This window comes from Carassius auratus, chromosome 40 (genome assembly GCF_003368295.1).
Source record: "Carassius auratus strain Wakin chromosome 40, ASM336829v1, whole genome shotgun sequence".
NCBI lineage: Eukaryota > Metazoa > Chordata > Actinopteri > Cypriniformes > Cyprinidae > Carassius > Carassius auratus.
The window spans coordinates 15263136-15281189 of NC_039282.1; the positions used below are offsets into that span (position 1 = coordinate 15263136).

The window sequence follows — 18054 nt, forward strand, 5'->3', positions numbered from 1 at the left end:
AAGGTTTTGTGTTTCAACTGTTAAGGAGAAAGAAGTATATAGAATACCCAACAAAGTACGGGATCAGTTTATAGATAAAATAAACAGGTTTAACTGGAGTGATTTGCTAGCTGGGAAAGATGTACATGATGGTAGTACAGTGCTTACAAGTAGACTACAGTATTTTATTAAGGAGTTTACCCAAAAATTTAGAAACAGAAATTATAAGAATAGTCTCCCATGGATTAATGCTGACATTCTTAAATTGATGAAAGAACGTGATCTTGCAAAAAAAAAGGCTAATAACTCAAAATTAAGTACTGATAAACACCGTTTTGCAATGTTGAGGAATAAAGTGACATCTCAGTTAAGAAAGTCAAGGGCTGACTATTTTCTCACCATTATAAATAATGCAGGGGGCAATTCAAAAATGATTTGGGATCAGTTAAAAAAATTACTGGGGCAGGAACATAAAGACAGAAAACCTGTTGATCTTGTGCTGGATGGAAAAAGTATTTCTGATCCAACTGTGGTTGCTACAGCTTTTAACAACTATTTTGTAGACTCTGTTGCATCTATTGCACAGGGTTTCTCACACGTAGATTTTAGTAAGTGCCCTATCTTGTCATCAGAGCACAGCCTTGTGTTTTCCAGCGCTTCTGAAAGAAACATAGAATCCTTAATCAGTTCACTTAATACTTCTAAAGCGAAAGATGTCTTTGGTATGGATAATACAATGTTGAAAGAATTAGGTTCGTCCTTGCTTATCCCCATCACAAAAATTATTAATCAATCGATTTCTCTGGGGGAATTCCCAAATGCCTGGAAATTATCTATTGTTTCCCCTCTATTGAAATCAGGAGACAGACAAATTATTTCCAATTATAGACCAATTAGTATTTTGCCAGTAATATCCAAGGTTCTAGAAAAATGGGTGTCCCAACAGATTAGGAATCACTTGAATAATTCAGCTTTCTCCCTTCATCCATTACAATTTGGATTTAGGACAAATCACTCCACTGAGACAGCAAACTGTTTTTTTATCGAAAATATTAAATCATTGCTTGATAGGAACAAGGTTGTTGGAGCTATTTTTTTAGATCTTAGGAAAGCCTTTGACACTGTTAATCACAATATTTTATTGTCTAAACTATCTCATTTTAATTTTTCAGATAATGCTCTAAAGTGGGTAGCATCTTATCTTTTTAAACGATCACAAACTGTACGTATTGGCAGCTATCTTTCTGAACCTCTTCAGTTGTCCACTGGAATGCCTCAAGGGTCTATATTGGGCCCCCTTTTGTTTTGCATGTATATTAATGACTTGCCAAGTGCGTGCCCAGAAGTGAGAGTTCAAATGTATGCAGATGACACTGTTTTATATATACATGGAACATCAAAAGCAGCAGTGGCAGCCAAACTTACGAAGGCTATGGTTAAAATTAGTGAATGGTTAAATCACTGTAGCCTGCAGTTAAATCTTTCCAAAACAGTTGGTATGTTTTTTAGTAAAACCACCAACTCTGCAGTTGATCCGGATATTTCTATTAATGGTGGAAAAATTCAAATTGTCTCAGAATTTAAATATCTTGGTATTATCATTGACTCCAAACTTAAGTTTAATTCTCAGATTTCAAATACTGTTAAGAGAATAAAATTTAATTTATCTAATTTCCGATATATTAGGAATTCAATGTCTACCCAAGCTGCCAAAATGTTTATGCACTCTATGATATTTTCGCATATGAATTATTGTCTGACTACTTGGTCTCAGGCCAACCATTCCGCCTTGCTCCCAATACAGACTTTATATAAACAAACGTTAAAATTTTTTGATAAGAAACCACGTCACTTTCATCACTGTAAGATTTTATTAAAATATAATCTGTTGAGTTGGGAAAACTTGGTTAAGTTTTCAAATGGCTGTTTAGCTTATAAAATTCTCAATGACCTGGCCCCACCTCCTCTTAGTGAGTTTCTGAGTTTAAGATCAGAAAACAGTCGTCTCACTAGAGGAACTTTTAGAAGGGACTGTGATATTAATTTCAGGAAAACTGCTTTTAGTCAGTCTGCCTTCTCGATTAAAGCTTCGAAAGAATGGAATGACATCCCAACGTCAGTTAGAGAAATAAATAGTTATAATGAATTTCGCTCTTCTTTTAAAACTTGGCTTTTTAGTCTGCAAATTTGTCAACATTAATTTATTTTGTATTTTTTTTTTTTTTTTCTGTTTTTTTTCTTTTTTTTCCTGTTACTTTCGGAAACTGTAGGGTCTGTTATATTTGTTATATTCTGTTATGTTTGATTAAATTGTTGTATCTGCATTGTATTTTCAGGTTGCCTGTTGTACATCTGGCCTAGGACTTCAGATGAAAACTAGCCTCTTGGCTAACTCTGGCATATTTTGACTTGTCATGTTAATATGCATTGTCCTTGGAATAAAAAAAATTACAAATTACGGCCATGTGGTCAAAGCCAGAGTCCTCCAGGGCGGAGCGGAAGACTGCCACGGCCTTGTGGTCACCGCCAGAGTCCCCCAGGAAGGAGCGGATGACCACCACGTCCTTGTGGTCGCCGCCAGAGTCCCCCAGGGCAGAGCGGATGACCACCATATCCGTGTGGTCAGAGCCAGAGCCCTCCAGGGCGGAGCGGAAGACCACCACGTCCTTGTGGTCACTACCAGAGTCCCCCAGGGCGGAGCGGAAGACCACCACGTCCTTGTGGTCGCCGCCAGAGTCCCCCAGGGCGGAGCGGAAGACCACCACGTCCTTGTGGTCGCCGCCAGAGTCCCCCAGGGCGGAGCGGATGACCCACACGCCCCCGTGGTTGAGGCCGGAGTCCCCCAGGACGGAGCAGCAGACCACCCAGTGACTTGACTTGGCTCCGGAGGGTCCACCGGAACCTGACTCGACTCCGGAGAGTCCACAGGAACCTGACCCGACTCCGGAGAGTCCACCGGAACCTGACCCGACTCCGGAGAGTCCACCAGAACCTGACCCGACTCCGGAGAGTCCACCGGAACCTGACCCGACTCCGGACTGTCTGTGAAGACCTGAGGCGCCTTGGCTTTCTGGCACTGTCTTTGGAACAGTCTCGGGCACCGCCTCGGTCGAGGCATCGGGAGCGACCTCGGACACTGCATCGGGAATGGCCTCAGGCACCGCCTCTGTAACGGCCTCGGGTGCGGTCTCGGGCACCGCATCGGGAACGGCCTCGGGCACCGCCTCGGCCTCCGGAACCGCATCGGGCACCGCCTCGGCCTCCGGAACAGCATCGGTCACCGCCTCGACCTCTGGAACAGCATCGAGCACCGCCTCGACATCGAGCACCGCCTCGGCCTCAGGAACAGCCTCGGGCACCGCCTCGGCATCGGGCACCACCTCGGCCTCAGGAACAGCCTCGGGCACTGCCTCGGCATCGGACACCACCTCGGTCACTGGAACAGCATCGGGCACCGCCTCGGGTACCGCCTAGGGTACGGCAGCGGTCCGCTCGTGAATGTCCTCCTGGACGGCAGCGGCCCGCTCGGGAACGTCCTTCTGGACGACAGCGGCCCGCTCGGGAACGTCCTCCTGGACGACAGCGGCCCGCTCGGGAACGTCCTCCTGGACGACAGCGGCCCGCTCGGGAACGTCCCCCTGGACGGCAGCGGCCCGCTCGAGAACGTCCTCCTGGACGGCAGCAGCCTGCTCGGGAACGTTCTCCAGGCTTTGAGGAACGGTAGAACCCGGTCCCCTCTTCCTCCGCCCTCTACGATGGCGAGTCGGGGGCACCTTGACTGGCGACTCAGACGTTGGGTCAGCCATCTTGTGCTGTGGCTCGAAGCTGGCGGCCATCTTGTGCTGTGGCTCGAAGCTGGTGGCCATTTTGTGTTGTGGCGCTGTGCTGGCGGCCATCTTGTGCTGTGGCGCTGGGCTGGCGGCCATCTTGTGCTGTGGCGCTGGGCTGGCGGCCATCTTGTGCTGTGGCGTTGGGCTGGCGGCCATCTTTTGCAGTGGTGCTGGGCTGACGACCATCCTGTCTCTTCCAGCGGGGGTGGCTGGGGCATCCCACCGACCCCGATGCTGCAGGTAGCGCACGAATTCCCAGAATTCCAGTGTCTCTACCTGCGCCATCTCCTCCAGAGACACTGGATCATCCAGACCGCCATTAAAATAATCTTTAAGGGCCGTGTCGTTGTACCCCATGCCCTCTGCCAGGGACCAGAACACCTGAGCCAGGGCACCCACTTCATTGTCCTCTTGGCGGAGGGCGATTAACCTAAGATATCTGGCTCGCCTCTCCGCCATCTTGGCTGGGGAACGGAAAAATGACATACCGCTGGTTCTCTTTGTGACGGAGTCCTTCTGTCACGATACGGTATGCTTGAAACACGGCGAGAGAACCAATTGCAGGTAAGTATGATTTATTTAGGGATAATCCAGAGGGGTAAACAGTCCAGGCAGGGGTCGAAACAAAACATCAATCCACATAAACAAGACACGAAGGGAAGGCAAGGCAAGACACGAAGGCAAGGCAAGGCAAGACACGAAGGCAAGGCAAGGCAAGACACGAAGGCAAGGCAAGGCAAGACACGAAGACAAGGCAAGGCAAGGCAAGGCAAGGCAAGGCAAGGCAAGGCAAGGCAAGGCAAGGCAAGGCAAGACAAGACAAGACAAGACAAGACAAGACAAGACTAATACTCTGACATTAAACAAGGACTCCGTCACACAGACTAAGACAGACTGGGTATTTATACACAGAAGGATAATGAGGAAACAGGAGACAGGTGGGGAAACAATCAATTACACAACAAGGAGGAAGGTGACCAAATAAGGGAACAGGAAGTGATCTGGTGACAGACACCGTGAGAAAGGAGGACATCTAGTGGAACCCCAGGGAACACAACCCAGACACTGTGACAAATTTAAGTGTCACTTACCTTAAAAAAAATTACCTTTCAGGTTTATGTCATCTCTTTTAAAATAAGTCAGATTTAGGACAACCACACATCAACAACAGATGAAGAAAACACAAACTTTATTTAAGTTTTTGTGTTTTAGTATTGTGAAGTAAACAAGCTAAAATAAAAGGGCCAGACTAAAATGGTCACATTAGGTTAAAATAATAGTGAATAATAAAAATGCCACAAAAAGGTTAATTCATTGTTACTTGTTAAGACCAGATATCTCATCACAGCTACATTTACCCATTTGCCAATATGCAAATAAATGTATAGTTTTAAACTTGACATGTAAATGCATGTAACTGACACATTTGTATAAACCACACATGGAATTTATATTTAAATATTTGAATAAAATAATAATAATAAGAAGAAATATTTGTAACAACTGATGGAGTGCTGATGAATGCTGCAAACACGATTTGTCAAGGTAACGGTTACTTAGTCATTCCTTTGCCAAGAGAGCTCCAAACACTTACACGAGACAGTAATGCCCTACACCCTACAAAGTACACACTTCAGGGCTCTACCCTTTGAAGGGAGTAGTGCATAAGGATGCTCACTTCTGTTTAGTATTCGCCCATTGTAGTTTATGTGAGCATTTTTTGGGAAAGTCTCTAAATTATCTCTAAATAAAACGTTTTTGTTCTAAATAATGTAAGCAGACAGTAAAGTGGATCTTAAACTCCAAAACACCATGAATTGTAAGTCACTTTTTATGTCACTTTTCATTGGGGACAGCAGTACGGCGGCTCCTGCTCCTTCTGGCCCCAGCAGTCAGTAATGCAGCTCATACAGTAACTGTGTCCACAGGGAATCGTCACCGGCTCCAAAATAATAAACATATGACATCAAGTTAGCATAGAATTATTAAATGCATACAGTAATAACTGTACATTCTTTTGTTAGTTAAAATTATTATTTAAGTTTATATGAAGTTTTTACCTTTTTAGACAGAAATGTAAGTCAAATATTCACTCCTTTACAGCTTTAGCTTGACTAAAACAGTGTGAATCCTTAAGGAAAGGCTCATGTCGCAGGGAAATAGGTTTCGTTTCTCTTGAATCCACAAGAGAAAGAAAAGACCAAGAGCAGATTATAAATCTATTATTAATGTGAGGCCATGATTTTGCAGTTCTGTTGCTCTTTCCTGTATTTTGCTCAGAATCATAACATAAAACGTATTTCTTTATTTTTTATTTGCATTAACTGCTACAAACACATTTCAAGCCATCTGTGTTTACAATGATTCAATTATTGATGATTTCGTGTTGGATAAACACCACCACTGGCATCAAACTTGTAAAGTTTGAAAAGTGATGCTCTTGATCACAAGAAGAACAGATATTCATTCAGCTGCTGTGGAGAAAAACAATAATCACAGACTATCTCACATATATCAGTTTCTTGAGACAAAATATTTCATAAAACAGCCACATTTTCACTTAGATATCTGATGATCATTAGAACCCTATGCTTTTAAACACAAATGCAATATTTGTTTTATTTGTTTAAGATTACATTAATAACTAGATGAGTAAAGTTTGTGAACAAAACGTTGAGGTTGGCTTGAAGAAGATAGAAGATTTGTCTCAGTTCCAGCCAGAAGATCCCTATGTGTCAAATAAAAATTCACCATAATTAAATATTTGGCCTGGGTAGGAATAATTTTGGACTTAACTGTATATTTATTTCTGAACTGTCTGAAACCTTTTCTTTTTAATAATCCTGACAGATGAACCATGTGAAACCCCACATGCAGGGTAGAGGGGTTCAGTGAATGTGGTCTGGACTCTGTGTAGTAGAGTCATTGTGTCAGAGACGCTGTAGAAGCACAGAGTTCCTGCTCTCTGATCCAGATACACTCCTATTCTAGAGGAAGGGACAACAGGGATTGAAATTTGCTTATTATTATGTATGAAATTGACATTCTGCTTATAACGGGACAATCTCCAGGATGTTTTGTTGAAGCCAAGTCTGCAGTCATCATTGTTTCCTTTACGTCCAATTCCTTTGTAACAAACTGCTACACCCCAAATATCCCCACTGCACTCAACCTCCCAGTAACAGCGACCGCACAAACCCTCTCTACAGAGGACATTACAATATTCATCAAATCGCTCTGGGTGATCAGGATATTGCTGGACTTCATCTGAATATGATGCTTTTTTGTTTTTTTCTGACAAGATGATATTTTTGTGTGCAGTGTTTGGATCCAGTTTCAGTTGACGGAAATCTGAAGAAAATGAGGTGACAAATAAATATGCCAATAAATGACTGTCCACCACCCCTTGCTCAAAGTGTCACATTTTAATAACTAATGATTCAAATAGACAGATACAGTTATTTATATTTTCAGCACATAATAGAAAGAGTTCACAGACATTATAAACCATTATAATTTAACAGTTGTGTGGAAACAACGTATAAAAATAAAACTCAACTTACACTGCAAAAATTCATCTGGAGTTTTAGGTTCTGGAGACTCTGCAACATGGACGTTTGACACTAAAGATGAGGCAAGAAACAATCAAATGTTTCATTTACAAACAATTACAAACACATTTTTAGAGTAAAACAGCATTTAATAATAAAGAAATTACCGTCTCGAGATATTCTGGCTGTTTGCTGTTGACAGACGTCCTCCAAAACCTCTCTGAATGCTGAGATTGAAATGTCTTTAAAAGACAGATGAGTGTGTTGAGTGAAGCTGGGAACGTCTTCATATGAGGGTAAAACACACACAGACTGACAGCTCTGAAATTAGAAAAATAATTTGTCCACCAATCAGATCTTTTCCAAAACATATAAAAAGCATGGCACATTGGAGTTTCATTTAATAGATTCTTAACATTTTTGCATCATCACCTTCAGACAGTGGATCTGATCGTCAGTAATCAGAAGTTTCTCAATCTCTGCTTGTGTTTTTCTGAGTTCTGTCAGCTCTTGATCCAGATGTTTGTGAAGTTTCTCTGCTCGATCTATCTCAGTCTTCTCCTGATCTCTGATCTGATCTTTAATCTCAGAGCGTTTCTTCTCCAGAGAGCAGATGAGCTCAGTGAAGACCTTCTCAATGTCCTCCACGGCCTCTTGTGCTGAACTCTGTTGGAGACACAAAGATGTGATCATGGAGATCATTGTTGTGACTTAATTTAGCACAGTAGCCAATGTAAGAGTCAAATTCCAAATGGCTTTTTTGTCTTAAAGGACACTTCAGGAAGGGGAAGTCATTTGTAGAAATGTTTGAAAGTGAACCACTGAATCGCTTCATGAAGGGCCCTTTCAGAAGACTGTTAGCGAAGGGAACATGCGACGGTCTCTTCAAGGAATTAATTTCCGTTTGTGATCATGTGATCTTTGGTTCAGAAGATCTTGTGAGGCATTTTAAAGCAAAGTTGGGGTTGATTTTCACTTGACATACAAAATAGACTAATTAAATTTGTCTATATTTTAATGTAAAACAAAATATTTTAGTCAGTTTTAGAAATATGATTTAAGATGGTAGTGTAATCAAGTTTAGTTTACAATATTTGAATAAAATAAAAATAAGAAATATTTGAAACAACTGATGGAGTGCTAAATGCTGCACGCATGCTCAGATTTGTGAAGGTAACATTTTCTCAGTCATTCCCTCCGTCAAGAGAGCTCCAAACATTTACACGAGACAGTAATGCCCTTCACCCTTCAAAGTACACACTTCAGGGCTCTACCCTTTGAGGGGAGTAGTGCATATTGATGCTCACATTTTTATGAAATTCTGTATATAATAAGCTGTTTTTGTTCTAAATAATGTAAGCAGACAGTAAACTAGTGGCTCTCAAACTCCAAAACACTATGAATTGTAAGTCAATTTTTTATAGCACTTTTAAAAAATATATTTGTAGCTTAAAGTTCATTGGTCACCATCTACCTTTATTGAATAAAACAATAAATCAACTTTTTTGTGTCAAATAAACTTTAAAACAATGAAGGAAACACAAAGAAACATACTTTAAGATGTTTAACAGCTTCTCTGAGTTCCTGCTGACCTCTCTCTCGTTCCTGGATCAGATTCTGATGTGTCTCCTTCATCTCCTCTAATTCTTTCTGATGATGTTAGTATACAAATTAATAAAACAACAGGTAAACATTGAAACAACACCCTGCCATTCTATTAAAGAGTGAATCAAAAAGCATAAACATTTATGCAATATAATAATAATAATAATAATAATAATAATAATAGTTATTATTAAATATTTTATGCTTTTTTTATTATGGTTGATATTACCTTTTTACTAGTCCATTCTGAATCCACATACACAACACTGTGTCCTTTATGATTATCAGTACACATGCAACAAATGCACTGACGGTCATCCTGACAGTACATCTCCAGAAGTTTCCCATGACTGAGGCAGATGTTCTCCTGAATGTTTCTGGAGGCTGGGACTAGTTTGTGCTTCATAAACGCAGGAGATTGATAGTGAAGCTGCAGGTGAGTTTGACAGAAGGAGGCCAAGCACTGCAGACAGGACTTTACAGCTCTGCTCTTCTCTGTAGTGCAAACATCACACTCCACAGCAGTTGTTTGTAGAGACGTCTTCTGCAGTGTCTCCATCATCTCCGCTATCAGAGTGTTCTTCTTCAGTAGAGGTCTCTGACCGAAGCTCTCTCTGCATTGGGGACAGCAGTACGGCGGCTCCTGCTCCTTCTGGCCCCAGCAGTCAGTAATGCAGCTCATACAGTAACTGTGTCCACAGGGAATCGTCACCGGCTCCTTCAGCCGATCCAAACAGATTGAACAGATGAACTGATCCTCATACTGACTCGCTACAGACTCAGACATTTCTCTGCAGATAGTTTATAGAGCTCTGATAGAAACTGCTCTGCCAGAAGTAAATCATTAATGAAAGAAAACATAAATCCACATGTAAATCATTAATGAATAAGCACGTCTAAAAATCTACAAATATCTTAAAGTTTTATCAGCTTATCATTTAAAAAAGAATAATACTTAGCGTTTCACCCGTGATCAAAAGAATAAACATATGACATCGAGATTAACATTAATGTATTTTTATTAAATATACAGGCCCACTGTAGAAGGCTAATTTCATGCACTTTTTTCAAGGCAATGAAAAAACATAGCTAAAACCATTATTTAACGTTTATGTTCGTCTTTTTTAATGTTCTTACCTGTTTTTACAAAATAAAAAATCGAATATATCCCCTCCTTACAGCTTTAAATGAAAAAGAAGAGCGTGGATCCTTTAGCAGAGACTCCTGTAGCAAAGAACTTGGTTTCGTTTCTCTTGAAACCACACACTTCCTGGTTTGCTCAGAATTATTACAGTATCTCTTGACACCAACTGCAGTAGCCAAAGAATGCAAAAATCACTAAGAAACGGAGCATGCAGAAACTTACCAAAATTACGAAAAATGACATTTACAAAATCAAGAAAAGGCTCGAGTTAGGTTTTAAATAACAACTTATTGTAATCAAACATTTACCATAAAACATAACATTTATTACCTTATCTGTCACATTACACGACAACAGTAAATTAAGATATTCTCCCGTAGTATTACAATGTCACGAAGTAGCAGTAAAAGTCACCCCAGATGGCAAAATACACTCGGGCCAGTTCCGGTTAGATGCTCTCCTGCCGAAGACCACTCGGGCCGGACGCCTGTGCACTCACTGCCCGATTCCGGCCAGAGTCAATCGGAATGGTGTCCAATAACATACCAAATATGTTTTTTTTTTTTTTTTGTTTGAACCGCTACTAATCGTCCAACCATCTGATTTAATCACATTTCATGTTGACTGGACACAATGACATTGGCAAACATTATACAGAAAACATGTATTGTTTAAAAAGAAAGAAGATCAGATAATTCAGCTGCTGTGGAGAGAACCAACAGAGTCTCACACAAATCAGATTCTTCAGACAATTATTTCAGATAAAACCGCTATTTTATAAATACAAACGTACACTTTAATTTGATTTAAATTTTCTTTTATTCCACTTTACAGTATACATGAAACCAAGGAAAACAAATATAGAGATTAAACTTTAAAGAATAAGATCATTTTAAATTTGTGCCTCTTCTGAAAGGTTTTACAGCTATTTCTGTTTAACTTTTTGCCAACACTATCGGATATCAAGTCAGCTCAGTTGTCTAAACTGTAAAGAAATCATTTGTAAACAAAGAAAATGCTTAATTAGCAGGTAGAAACACACACAAAGTGGCTGCATTGAATAATAATACATGTGTAAAGTAAAATATAATTATTTGGTCAACACCATAACCTGTAAAATCAGTCTACTAGCTTCCACGACAGTTTAAAAATATATATTTTTTATAATTTCTTTTTACAAATTGACCCTAGCACTTTGCTGGCTTAATGGTGAACTGCATCATTGATTCAGACATTATTAGTATAACGAGCTACAGAAATATTGTTAAAGATCACAGAAAACACAAAATCTTAATAACACCTGATTTTGAAACATCTGATAATGGACTATAGATTTATTTACTGATATCCAGTTTGACAGCTCAAGTGTGTGTTGTGTATTTATTGTTTATGTTCAAGAAATATTATGTCTTTTGTTCATCCAAACTACACATTTCAGGATTTCAGCAGCTGAATTTAAATTGAAAAATTATGTTTTTTATGGTCTGCCTGAGTGTTTCTCTGCTCTATGGTCCTCACAGATGAACATTTCCCAGCTAGAAAAGCAGGGTAGAGGGGTTTAGTGAATGTGGTCTGGACTCTGTGTAGTAGAGTTATTGTGTCAGAGACGCTGTAGAAGCACAGAGTTCCTGCTCTCTGATCCAGATACACTCCTATTCTAGAAGAAGGGACAACATTGATATAGACATACTCCGTATTATGTATGAATTTGACATTCTGGTGATACCGGGACAATCTCCAGGATATTTTGTTGAAGCCAAGTTTACAGTCATCACTGTTTCCTTTACGTCCAATTCCTTTGTAACAAACTGCAACAGCCCAGTGGTCCCCACTGCACTCAACCTCCCAGTAACAGCGACCGCACAAACCCTCTCTACACATGATGTAATGAAACACATCAAATCGCTCTGGGTGATCAGGATACTGCTGGACTTCATCTGAATGTGATGCTTTCCTGTTCTCTTCAGACAGTTTAAGTTCTTTGTGTGCAGTGTTTGGATCCATTTGCAGTTGACAGAAATCTGAGGAATAGAAATGACCATGAAACTGAATTATGAACTTGATTATTATTTTCTTAAATTCACGTTTTGCTTTTTGATGATATTTACAAATTAATTTGTGAAAAAAATAAATAACTTGACTTACATTGCCAAAGTGTATCTGGAGTGTTTGGCTCTGGAGTCTGTGCAACATGGACATTTGACACTGAGAAGACAAGAAGAAACACAAAGGTACAGTCAATGTTAAGGTTTAACATAGTATGAATGCCACATTTTATATCCCAAAGAAAAGAAGAATTCAGACCTTCTCGAGATATTCTGGCTGTTTGCTGTTGACAGACATCCTCCAAAACCTCTCTGAATGCTGAGATTGAAATGTCTTTAAAAGACAGATGAGTGTGTTGAGTGAAGCTGGGAACGTCTTCATATGAGGGTAAGACACACACAGACTGACAGCTCTGAAATGAGACACATACATAGCTTGTAAAGCAAGGATACATTTTGCTTTACATAAAGAGAAACAGAACAAAGATGTATCCATGGTGATATGATGCCATCATATGATCATACATTTTTATTCACTTTCATCACCTTCAGACAGTGGATCTGATCGTCAGTAATCAGAAGTTTCTCAATCTCTGCTTGTGTTTTTCTGAGTTCTGTCAGCTCTTGATCCAGATGTTTATGAAGTTTCTCTGCTCGATCTATCTCAGTCTTCTCCTGATCTCTGATCTGATCTTTAATCTCAGAGCGTTTCTTCTCCAGAGAGCAGACGAGCTCAGTGAAGACCTTCTCAATGTCCTCCACGGCCTCTTGTGCTGAACTCTGTTGGAGAAGAACAACAGCATAAATACTGTATTTATGAGACCAAGTTCAATAATTTTGTCATAATACTTGTCCAAATCAAACAGTCAATTGAACTAGCAAAATCAAAATGTCATCCAGTTTATCATGCCTCTCTTTTATTATTTTGATACTTGTGATACTCACTTTAAAAGACTTCACAGCTTCTCTGAGTTCCTGCTGACCTCTCTCTCGTTCCTCAATCAGCTTTTGACACGACACCTTTATCTCCTTTAACTTGTCCTGAGGATGTTAATGTACAAACTCAATATAGTTACACCTTGCCAATATAATTTTGTGATCATTAATTATCAAACTAAATATACATCATAAAAAGGTAATAAAGAAGAACAAGAATAGGTACTGATATAGGACTAATAAGCATTCATTACCTTTTTACTAGTCCATTCTGAATCCACAGACACCACATTATGTCCTCTGTGATTATCAGTACATAAAGAACAAATGCACTGACGATCATCCTGACAGTAAATCTCCAGAGGTTTCCCATGACTGAGGCAGATGTTCTCCTGAATGTTTCTGGAGGCTGGGACTAGTTTGTGCTTCATAAACGCAGGAGATTGATAGTGAAGCTGCAGGTGAGTTTGACAGAAGGAGGCCAAGCACTGCAGACAGGACTTTACAGCTCTGCTCTTCTCTGTAGTGCAAACATCACACTCCACAGCAGCCGTTTGTAGAGACGTCTTCTGCAGCGTCTCCATCATCTCCGCTATCAGAGTGTTCTTCTTCAGTAGAGGTCTCTGACCGAAGCTCTCTCTGCATTGGGGACAGCAGTACGGCGGCTCCTGCTCCTTCTGGCCCCAGCAGTCAGTAATGCAGCTCATACAGTAACTGTGTCCACAGGGAATCGTCACCGGCTCCTTCAGCCGATCCAAACAGACTGAACAGATGAACTGATCCTCATACTGACTCGCTGCAGACTCCGCCATTTCTCTGCAGATAGTTTATAGAGCTCTGATAGAAACTGCTCTGCCAGAAGTAAATCATTAATGAAAGAGCACGTCTAAGTACAAAGTACTTACATGTTTGTGTATTAAGAATAGTCCTAAACACTTCACCCGTGTCCAAAATAATAAACATATGACATCAAGATAATAATAAACGCATACAATAATATTCTCTTTTTCTTTTTCAATGCAAGCAAAAAAGGCAGGTAACACTATTTTTAAAGATCAGTGTAGATCCTAAAGCAGAGGCTTGTTTAGCAGAGAGATAGGTTTCGTTTCTCCTGAATCCACATGCTTCCTGGTTTTCAGATGTGTGCACGTCACGAGAGGGAAAATGAAGACCAAAGGGCTTTTTACACTGCGCTTAAAGCCCGGGTTTTGTCAAGAAAACTCGTTATTTATCATATATCTGGTGTCAGAATTCCAGTAAACAGCAACAGTAAAATGGATGGTCAGTGTACATGTACTCTACCTAAAAAGATACTTTATCTTTTACACTTGCTATAGTTTTATTTCATTTTACTACATTCAGCTGATTTATTTCCATGCAGTGGACAGGAGTGTAAAAGTTGAGAAAGTGAAAGTATAGACACACTATAAAGATTTTAACATTTTTAAGTCCAGGTACCTAATCAAACATTTATTTGTGTTAAAACTTTCCACAAATAATGGTAACAACCTTAATCACCTTTTTTTTAACTTATAAATACTTATAAATAAATTCTGTTCTATGCTAATCAACAGCAGACATTTGCTGTCAATAAAACGTAATGTATTTAGTCCAGAATAGTCGTGATCACCACAGAAATATGCAAAAAAAGGTACAGGAATAGAAACATGATTTCTTTTTAAAAGTAGACATGACAAATCCGTTCCCATTGGATCAAGTCCTTGCCTACTTCAACGGACACACAACACGGATATCATTTGTCTTGTTATATTTCTAATTCATATACTTCCTGGTTTTCTGTGCGTAAACAACATGGGCGTGTACACCGTGCCCCAAAGGAAAGAGAGAGAGAAAATAACTACAAGAGCGATAAGAAAAAAAAGCCTAAATGTAATCTGTTCAGAAATGCAATAATCCAACAATTCATATTTTAAAGCAAAAGCACTTAACAATGAAAACAATACAGCCCATGTCACCTTTCAAATTTATTAGTTAGGCTACTATGGAGAAAATGCTAAAAAAGATGTGGTGATAATATAGCATGATGTTCCCTTTCATAGGTCACTTCGATGCTGCGGTGACGTCACCGGCTATGGGAACACCCCTTGGTGTGAGGAATGTCTGAAGCCCTATACCATCTCGCCAATCCTATTGGCAAAATAGCGCTTGGCACCACCCTTACGCATGTGCACGCATCATATACCTGGGTGCCGTGCAGCATTTCGCTCAGATTTCATTCCTTCAGGGAAGCGAATCATCTGTGCCCTAGGATTCATCTCGCGTTCTCCAGCGGTTTCTACGAGCAGTGTTAACTCCTCTTCGCGGACATGATGAGTTTTCGAAAGTACAAGGAGTCGTGTACCAGGTACATCACGAAGGGAGACTCTCATGACAGGTGCGTAGTATGTCTGGGTTTACATCACGCACAGGCGGCGCTTATCGGCCTTTCTTCCTGTCCCCATTGTGATGGCCTGCGGCTCAGAGTACTGCGCTCGAGGGTGGAAGTATTTTCTGATGTCGCCTCCCTGTCTAACCCCAGCCATGTCACTTCTGCGACTGCCGAGGCACCGCACGAGGCGATAGCTTGGGGTGACACGTGCAACATGGATTTCGAGGACAGGGCAGTGCTGGAATATTCTCCACATCGCCCACTCTCCCCTACCCTGGTACAGAATAAAAGTTTTATTGAGCCTGTCGTCTTCTCTAATGAGGATTTACAGCCCACACCGGAAGCATGTAGTGCCATTTCCTTCGGTTGTGGACACTATGATGATGACGTTTTATCCACCGTGGCCTCGGGGTCTGAGGATTTTGCGGCCGACACTAGCCCTCTCCCTCCTAGCGGACAGGAGAGGCTTGTTTCCCCCTCCTACAGCGAGCTGTTGGACGTGGTTTCTCGCGTGGTGGGTAAATTGGGGCTGGATTGGGAGGTTGAGAAGGCCGAGGCCCAACCTTCCTCTAAGCTGGACGACCGTTTTCTAACCAGTCGGACACCTGCACAGCCCCGAAGGCCTTTACCTTTTATCCCGGACCTCCACCAAGAGGTTTCGAGGTCCTGGAAACAGCCATTCTCGGCACAAATTACTAACGCTGCGACTGCGGATTTCGCCACCATTTCCGATATGGTGAACCATGGCTATGCAGCGGTGCCTCCGGTGGAAGAGACTCTCGCCGAACACATCGCGCCTAATTCGGCCGCGGCATGGAAGTCTCACCCCCTTCTTCCCTCTAAGGCGTGTCGAGTCACGTCCAGCCTAGTTGGGAAATCCTACATGGCCGCTGGCCGCCAGCGAGTAGCCTCTTGGGATGAGCCTTCACCTATGGCGCCCCCTCGCAAGGATTGGGGCCCTAAGGTTTTACCACCGGCTCACCAACGTCAGCGCAAGAGGTTAAACCTGAGTTCGACGGCTAATGCCTCCCGTTCTAGGGCACCTAATAGCAGCTCCTGATGTTCTTGCTGCTTGCCAGGGACTGTGCCCTGCAAATCTGTGCCCAAATCGAATCTGGGATCTCCACTAGAGAGCGCTGTTGGACTGCTTTCGCGCATCCAACACTCTCATTGCAGTCCCCATGCTCAAACACTGACTGTCTCTCCGCAAACAGCGCCTCGAGCAGCATTGGATCGAGCTGAATGCCAAACGTTCCCTCAGACACTGCGCAATCCAATCCAGCTTTCAGAATTCGAGGAGCGATTCAAGGGTCCTGCACAGACGACCCGTTTATGACGGCTCGCACAGCCGCCACTTTTTCGCTAGCGGCAGAGCCCGATGTTCAATCTGTTGGCCTAATTCCTGCCGTGGACACGTTTCAGTATTATACACAATGAGACGGAACAGCTCTTACACATACACTTCCCCTGTGCAACGCCACAAGCTTTTCGTGCCTGGACATTTTAACGTGTATGAAAGCGTTGCGGGAAGCAGAAATTTTGAGACCGCTAATGTTGTTTCGGATCGCATGGGAACGCTTGCCCGACATTTCTCAATGGGTGTTACACACAATTTGTCACGGATACACCATTACCTTTTAGGTCTAATGGCAGCGGCATTCCCCGTAATTCGTCTGGGATTACTTCACATGTGCACTTTTCAGTGGTGGACGAAAAGACTAAATATTTCACCCTGTTGTCTTCCGCATCGGACGATTTCGGTGACACGGAGGTGTGTGATGTCGTTAAAACTATGGATGTCAACCGAATTTCTCCTAACCGGGGGTTCGGCTGGGGATTTGTGCTTTCCGAGAGACTGTCATGACGGATGCGTCTTTGACCGGTTGGGGAGCTGTTTGTCAAGGGCGCCCAGCCCACGGAGTGTGGACAGCGGCACAACGCAGTTGGCACATAAACAGGTTGGAATTACTGGCGGTTTTTCTGGCGCTCCAGTATTTCTCGAATCTGGGCTCTGTGAAGGTGTTGTTGCGACGGAGGCCTAATTATGTCCCTAAGGTCGCATCTAATAGCTTTCGCTTTCAGCAAGTGGTCCTGGAGGCTTTATCCCCTGCTGAGGTGGGGTCAGGAGATCTAAGTCTTTGCCCTGTGAGAGCTTTAAAGACTTATGTGGATCGTACAGCCCCATGGCGTGAGTCTGACCAGCTGTTTGTTTGTTTTGGACATAAGAATAAAGGCCATGCGGTTACAAAACAGCGAATGTCCAATTGGCTGGTGGAGGCAATATCTTTAGCCTATGAGGCGCGTGGACTCGCTTTGCCCTTAGGAGTTAAAGCTCATTCCACGAGAGCAGTGGCTTCTTCTCGAGTTTTCTCAGTGGATCTTCTATGGATGATATCTGTGCTGCGGCAGGTTGGTCCTCACCGAACACTTTTATCAAGTCTTACATTCTGGATGTGAGGATGGCCCCTGGCTCCCGGGTTCTCTCCGCTTGAGCAGATGCTTCCTCGGATCTCAGTTATCAGGTACGTCAGGCGTTATGGTATAGCGTTCCCATAGCCGGTGACGTCACCGCAGC

The 18054-nt window shown here is 42.0% G+C and overlaps 2 protein-coding genes across 4 annotated transcripts; both read right to left on the reverse strand.

The window, feature by feature from the left end:
- Positions 1–6107: 6107 nt before the first annotated feature.
- LOC113058695 (E3 ubiquitin/ISG15 ligase TRIM25-like) lies at positions 6108–10624 on the reverse strand. Of its 2 annotated transcripts, none has more exons than XM_026226850.1 (8): positions 10440–10624; positions 10103–10275; positions 9195–9787; positions 8915–9010; positions 7793–8026; positions 7528–7681; positions 7373–7432; positions 6108–7160 (listed from the first exon to the last, which is right to left on the reverse strand). In XM_026226850.1, exons 3-8 carry the CDS (start codon positions 9750–9752, stop codon positions 6613–6615), a joined length of 1650 nt encoding a protein of 549 aa, XP_026082635.1. In that variant the 5' UTR covers positions 9753–9787; positions 10103–10275; positions 10440–10624; the 3' UTR covers positions 6108–6612. The 2 variants fall into 2 exon arrangements, with proteins under 2 accessions (XP_026082635.1, XP_026082634.1); XM_026226849.1 differs by having other exon boundaries at positions 9195–9792.
- A 288-nt stretch (positions 10625–10912) lies between these two features.
- On the reverse strand, positions 10913–14137 carry LOC113058694 (tripartite motif-containing protein 16-like). Of its 2 annotated transcripts, none has more exons than XM_026226847.1 (7): positions 13996–14137; positions 13345–13942; positions 13100–13195; positions 12701–12934; positions 12414–12567; positions 12255–12314; positions 10913–12130 (listed from the first exon to the last, which is right to left on the reverse strand). In XM_026226847.1, exons 2-7 carry the CDS (start codon positions 13900–13902, stop codon positions 11565–11567), a joined length of 1668 nt encoding a protein of 555 aa, XP_026082632.1. In that variant the 5' UTR covers positions 13903–13942; positions 13996–14137; the 3' UTR covers positions 10913–11564. The 2 variants fall into 2 exon arrangements, with proteins under 2 accessions (XP_026082632.1, XP_026082633.1); XM_026226848.1 differs by having other exon boundaries at positions 13345–13937; positions 13996–14122.
- Between the last annotated feature and the right edge of the window lie 3917 nt (positions 14138–18054).

Coding starts and splice junctions, on each gene's coding strand:
- LOC113058695 (XM_026226850.1), bottom strand. CDS start 9,752: ATGTCTGAGTCTGTAGCGAGTCAGTATGAGGATCAGTTCATCTGTTCA. Junction 8,027..8,914: donor AAGCTGTTAAACATCTTAAA/GTATGTTTCTTT, acceptor TGTCTCCAACAG/AGTTCAGCACAAGAGGCCGT. Junction 7,161..7,372: donor TCCAGATGAATTTTTGCAGT/GTAAGTTGAGTT, acceptor CATTTTCTTCAG/ATTTCCGTCAACTGAAACTG.
- LOC113058694 (XM_026226847.1), bottom strand. CDS start 13,902: ATGGCGGAGTCTGCAGCGAGTCAGTATGAGGATCAGTTCATCTGTTCA. Junction 12,935..13,099: donor AAGCTGTGAAGTCTTTTAAA/GTGAGTATCACA, acceptor CTTCTCCAACAG/AGTTCAGCACAAGAGGCCGT. Junction 12,568..12,700: donor ATCAGATCCACTGTCTGAAG/GTGATGAAAGTG, acceptor GTCTCATTTCAG/AGCTGTCAGTCTGTGTGTGT.